The 6,457-nt window shown below is 59.3% G+C and overlaps 1 protein-coding gene across 1 annotated transcript; it reads right to left on the bottom strand.

Moving 5' to 3' along the window:
- Window positions 1-4,132: 4,132 nt before the first annotated feature.
- On the bottom strand, window positions 4,133-6,169 carry LOC120640885. The gene has a single exon (XM_039916809.1). It carries the CDS (start codon window positions 5,450-5,452, stop codon window positions 4,439-4,441), a length of 1,014 nt encoding a protein of 337 aa, XP_039772743.1. The 5' UTR covers window positions 5,453-6,169; the 3' UTR covers window positions 4,133-4,438.
- Window positions 6,170-6,457: the final 288 nt, after the last annotated feature.

Here is a 6,457-nt window from a genome sequence, read left to right as displayed (position 1 = left end):
CCTCGCACAGAGCTCCTCCCAGGACTGAATCGTCCCAGGAGTGAGGTTCATGAGCCAAGTCCGGGCTGGCCCAGTCAAGGCTACATGAAAGTAGCTCGCCATGACGGCGTCGTTACCACCAGCTGCTGTGATGGCGGTAACGTACACCTGCAGGAATTCCGACAGGTTAGTGGTACCGTCGTACTTCTCCAGCAGGTGTGGGCGGAACTTGGATGGCCATGCCACCGCGCGGAGGTGATCCGCCAGCGCGGCGCACCCCACCCCAGCCACCGGGGTGCCCGCCTGTATCCGCGCGTTCACCGGAGGCTTGGGTGCTGCTACATCCAAGTCGGCATTGAGGTTGCGGCTCTCAATGTTGAGGCGGCGCTCTCGCGCCCTTTCCACGGAGATGTGGGCGTCCTCACCCGCACGCCTACGGTTGAGCTCCGCCCGCAGGTCTTCTGTTCGTGCACCCTCACCGTGGGGGAGCGCACGGATGCCAACGCACCGCCCTGGCGCCGGTGGTAGGGTACCACCGCATTGCCAGGCGGAGGTAATTGCCCAGTCCTTGTAGAACTGGGGGAGGCCTGAGCCAGATGGAGGAGACGGTCAACGTCATCCCGCCACTGCCTCAGGGCGTCTGGCGAGGCTGTAGCAGCCGGAGAGTTGCGAAGCAACTCCCTAGCTGCCGCCAGCGCTCCGCCGCTTGCAGCTTGTGAGGGGGCCCTTGACGGGCGCCCTGACTCTTGCCGGCGTGCAGCGCGCGCCGCCGCCGACGGTGGCTGCTCCGCGGGCACGGTTGCCCCTGGAGCAGGAAGGCGAGAGGCATGTGGCGTGGATAACGCCACACCCTCCATCATCTCCACGTCGTCGTCGTTGTGGGAGTGCTCAGCCACCCGAACCATGGAGACGAGCAAGAGATGAACTGAAACCAGCTAAATCCCCCTACCTGGCGCGCCTAATGTGGTGGAGTGGAAACCCACAGCCGGGTGCCGTAATACACCCACCTAAGCCCAGAGGGTGAGTACTCGGGGGTTAGTTAGGACTAGTTCGATCTCGCTGGAAGAACACGATGAACACAGCTGGGTTAGAGTTGTTCGGGCCACCGGAGCGTAATACCCTACGTCCACTGTGTGTTGTATTGGTTGTGTTCCCTTCGTCTCGAGGGAGTCTGAGAGAGCCTAGAGAGCCTGGTGTGTGCAGCGAGCGCCTCCCTTTTATATCTCAAGGGAGGCGCGTACATGGCCATTGGGTCCTCGATAGGTGGGCCCAATCGATGTAGTATAAAGTAACATATTGTTCATACATTATGGTGTTGCAGGCGAAGGAGATCTCATTCCTGGATTTCCTTGCCTGCTCCTGGGAATCCTCCGTCCATCCTACCCATGCGCTGTCTTGTCGAAACAGCGCCAGGCGTAGCTTGCGGCGTCGCCTGCAGCGTAGCTGAACGGGTCGTGTAGCTTGCGGCGTAGGAGGCATGATGGAAAAGTGATGTGCCGTCGTATCCATTTAATGCGGCAAACGGGCTCTGCGCGGATGCGGCGCATGCGGCTGCACTGTGTACCTCGGTAATGCGCGGTCTACAGTGAAGACTGACAAAAGCTGCCCCGCGTGCCGCGGCGGCAGAGCACGCGTTAATCACCCGCATTGAATGCGGCGGGTGGGCGAGTCTTCCAGCGGAAGACCCGCGCCCCCGTCTGCGGGACACGCGGCGGCTCCGAACCCCCCCCCCCCCGGCGGTATGTTGGTTCTACGCGCGTGGGAGGTCCCGGACCCCTATGGGGGTCCGAGGCATCAGATGTTGGTTCGGAGCTTCCCCTCCTCAGAGACACGTGGCGTCACCGGACCCGTCCCAGAGCGGGGAGCGGGCCCGGGGCCGTTGGCCCGGTGAGGAAAGTGCCTGATCCGTGGGACCTGGCTGCTCCGCCCCTTATTGTGTAGTTACGGATGAGTACGCGAGTTCTGTTTTGCTGCAGTAAGAGTGGGTATCTCTGCTACAAGATACCGACACAAGACTATATCTCCAGACAGAGCCATTGTGTAGATCACTTTCGCTTAGATTCTGGAGCGATCAGCAATTCAGCATGCCCTTTCGCTTCTGCAATGCTCCCACCTCGTTTCTGGCACACATATATACTAGAAAATGCCAATCCATGTATTCCAATATACTCTACTAGCTCGATTATACTCTTCTCAAACTTTGAGCCTCCTTTCAGCATCGACTTGGGCTGCAACTGATTCGCTTACTTGTGGGACTCTGGTCCTCTACTCCTGTCCTGTGTTGTCAATCTGCCGTAGGCCGGAGCTGTCGTTCGGTTGCTCCGGCGCCCTTGCGATCCTCTCTACACACGATGCAATGCGTGCCCCGATCCTTCCTGTCGTGATGCCGGCCCCGCTTCGTGTCTCGCTGCCTGAGCAGCCGTCCGGACGCGGCTTTGCTCTGGCGGCCGATCGATCGACCTACCGCGTCGTCTCCGGGGCGGGGTCGTCGTGATGGTCACGAGAGCGTTGCTGGAGCATAGATGCCCCCGGTGACTTTTACTTTTAGCATGTCGACGCGCGAGCCGTGCTGTGCTCTGCTAATAGATTACTTGTTGCGTCGGAACAACATCGGATGCCGCACGCGGCAGCAAGAAGGCAGGCTTCTTCCTTAACGTACCTGAATTACACAGCTTCGCCGTGCGCATCCGTTCGGGGCTGCAGTTAGTTCAAGCCGCGTGAAAGCCGCGTGCTTTTAATCTCCATGAAAGCTGCACGCAGTTGCTCCGATGCTCTAATGGTGATGCTCTCAAACCAGGGAGGGAGGCCTGCCTTTCCGCAGCTGCAATTGCCATGGACGAAACGTAAAGGCTGCGTGCCATGGATGGCCGAGCATATGTCGGATGGCTACTTCTCGCTGAACCTAACATACCTGACAGAAAAGTATAGCATGAAGCAATAGAGCATGTCACAGATACTCAAGTTGCAAAGCAGGTGGTATTGCGTAAAGTATTTTGTCCGTGGCTTTGGACTGGTTGGTAAATTGCATGGGAAAGCTGCCCCGGACAGGAAAGGCCAGCAAGAGGGAGTAGTAGTAGCTAACCTCCCAAGAATGTCTGTACTTGGCAAGCACCTCACAGATCATTTAATGACTGGAAAGCCGTGATTTTTACTTCGACATTACACCTTTGCGAAAAGGCCTCTTTGGACCATACTATACTAAGATTGCCATCGATTGCCACATAATATTACCAAGCTCGCCTAATACTATTTAGTTCATCAAATTCTTGGCCACACTTTGGCATGTCTAAGAGAATCTTGCACACTTTATGAGTCACTGACAATTGGGACCTAGTTTGCTATAATGAAATCTTGCCACAACTATGGCTAGAAACAGGTACCTATAAGCTGGTCAAATCTTCCCAAGCATAGACGTGGTAAATTGTGGCAAGCTATAGCTTCGGACCAAACATTCCCACCCTGTCCCGATTTTTGCCAGAATTCAGATTTTTATCTCGTACCATTTCAGCCCAACAGGCCTAGAGAAAGCATGCCCGGTCCACTGGTTTCTGGTTGGAACCATGGTGGAGTCTACTTCAGACCAGGACTTCTTTAATCGTGTTCGATTGAATCGGCCCCTGGCAACAACAAAGAAACGCGTGGCGATTTTCGTCTTAGTTTTATGATGAAACGCCGGCAGCCGTGGCAATCCTGTGAGCATAGCAGCAGCCCGTGTGGTGAAGCGCATTTCTTAAAGTAGAAGATAATGTGGTGAAGTTTGTATGGCAATGGCACGCGGGAGCTGATCGACCAACCATAAAATTTTCTGTTACAAAATGGGCAATCAACATCTACAGCGATGGCTATGGATGTGGGCGGTTTCCTCGAGAAAATGACCGCAATTGTGCGGCACCAAAGAGAGAGTCAGAAAGTGTTTGCATCGCTATCTCCACACCCCAGCCACTAGCAAGTGCAAGTCCCTCCTTTCTGAATGGAAACCGGTTCATGCTGTTACCTGAAGCTTTTCCATGTTTGCAAGTGCCTACTTGGGCTCGAAACACACTGCTGGCTGCTGCTGAGCTGATCATCCAACGCCTCCCTGCAGGCATGCTATTCCGAGGGTCTAACAACTCCCTCCCTGGCATGCTAATTAAGATCAAACAGTCTCGTGAAATAAGGTAAAAAAGATCCAATCTTTAGTGTATTTCTGATAAGTCAGTTGCAGAAGAACACTGTTACAGTCATGTCGTGTGAAATCAGGACAGTGACGCAGCAAACTGAAACGAAAGCATCTCTTTCCGTATGTCAGCCTCCCCTCCTATCCTACCATTCACAATCACACACCCCTTGTCATGTTCGGATTAATCAACAAGTGGTCAACCAGCAGCACGCCGATCCTAATCCATTCTTCCAAGCACACAAATCAAGAAGAAGAAGTGAAAAAAAATGGCGATGGAAAGTCCCTAACGGCATGTACAGGTTAAGTGCTCTTGGAAAAGCCCCTGAAGCCTTGGATCAGCAGGCAGAACCCCTGCCCCGATGCCCCTCCGCCTCCGGGCTTGTGTCGCCGGCCGCTCGCCGGCTTCTCCAGCTCCTCGCCGGCGCTGCCGTCGTCGTCCTCCGTCCACAGCCTTGTCTCCGACGCGCCGCGCGCCTGGAACGTGAACACGGCGCAGGAGGCGGCGGCGGAGGAGGAGGACGCGTGGGGCGGCTCGGCGCCGGCGTGGAACAGCCAGCCGTGCAGGTCCCACGTCATGTCCACCGGCGCGCCGCCGTCGACGAAGATGGTGTGGCTGCCGCGGAAGTTCCACCGCGGCCGGCGGAGCTGCACCACCTTGCGGCCGTCCACGGCGACCCAGGCCTCGGCGTCGCCGTCCAGCACCGCGACGGCGATCTCGTGCTCCGCGCCGGCCTCCAGGAACCGGGCCCTCGTGGACCAGCACCCGCACCCGACGAACCGCTCCCGGCGGCGCGCCACCCGGGAGCCCGCGACCGGTATCCCGCCGTGCAGCCGCTCGACGTACCCGCGGCTGAGGTCGCCCAGCAGCAGCACGAACTCGGCGTCCGCCACGACGGCGACGTAGAACCCGGAGGCCGGCTCGGGCCCGGCGCCTACGGCGGCGTACCGCGCCGCGGCGTAGTCCCAGAAGACGCCCACCACGCAGCTGCCCGCCGTGAACGTCCCGCTCCCCTTCTTCTTGTGCAGGTGTCGCGGCGCGGCGGCGGCGGCGGAGGCCTCGTGGACGGCGACGGAGAGCGCGGGCCCGTCGGGCGCCCGCGACCACGTGACCTCGACGAGCAGCTCCTTCCCGGACGCGGCGAGCCAAGACCGGTACCCGGTGGTGACCGCGCTGACGGCCGCCGACGCCGCCGCCCTGCCTCCAGCTGCCCCGCCGGGGCCCGGGGCGCAGGCCGCCGCATTGGCGGCGCCGGAGCAGGCGACGTCGGAGATCCGCACGGCGTGCTCGCTGAAGCACGACACTAGGTCCTTCATGAAAGCCCCAGCCGATCCGCTCCTCTCCTCTCCTGTCCTCGGACGGGTTCCCTCTTCTCCTCCACCCCTCCCCCCACGCGGGAATTCTTCGGCCGGCCGCCGCTCACCACCGGGGCAGAGGCGGGGCGTGCTGGGACGGCTTTGCGGGCAGCAACGGCCGCCCCGGCACTATGCTGGGCCGGCGATGGCGACGGGCATTAGGACAGCGAGAGAGGGCGAGGAGGAGATGAAAGGGCGAGTGGTTCGGTAATCGCAGGAGGAAGGTATCTCTTGATCGGGAAGCCTGACACTGCCAGGCGATACACCGGGGGGCTTGCAAGGTAGGTATAATTCCCCCCCGTCCCGTCCCGTCTCCAACCCCACAAGCGCCTCTTCCGTTACCACTGTGCGCGCCACCACTTCAATTCCGTCCGTTTCTAGTCGCCGGTGGCGGTGGGGCTGGACTGAGTGGACGGGAGCACAAATTCCTCCGGGCGCATGCACCCACCCGAGGCGAGTCTCGTTTTCGCCTCCCAAGGCGGCTGCTAGGAGTAGACCGCGCGCCCGCGCTCGCTTTGTTGCTAGCCCGCTGGCTGGAACCTGGCGGCGGCAACGATGGTGGTGGAAATTGGAAAAGAGACGCATCCCGTTCTTCCTCTGCCGCGGCGCTCCCACTGAAACTTCCCAAACGGAACGGGCGGCGGCACCTGCGGCCACAAAAGGAAGCGCCGCGCCCATCCTCCTCTCCTCCAGCTGCAGGGACGTGTAGACAGTAGAGTATAGAGCTCTCTGAGGGGGGGGGGGGGGGGGCACTGAATGAGTGGAAGGGAGCAAATCACGCCGCGGCGGCAGCACCGCATGGTACCGCACCTCTCGTGGGAGCCGTCAGATCAGGAGGGGACGTCTCCCATCTTCCCCTTTGGCGACGATCAGTAATAGGCTAGTACTACCTATTAAAGGCTGCAGGGCAGTAACGAATGCGTTTGCGTTTGCGTTAATGCGAGCATTAGAGTCCCGTGCCGGTTC

This window comes from Panicum virgatum, chromosome 7K (assembly GCF_016808335.1).
Source record: "Panicum virgatum strain AP13 chromosome 7K, P.virgatum_v5, whole genome shotgun sequence".
Lineage (NCBI taxonomy): Eukaryota > Viridiplantae > Streptophyta > Magnoliopsida > Poales > Poaceae > Panicum > Panicum virgatum.
Note: the sequence above shows the minus strand (reverse complement) of the source record. Positions and strands in the feature narration are given on the sequence as shown.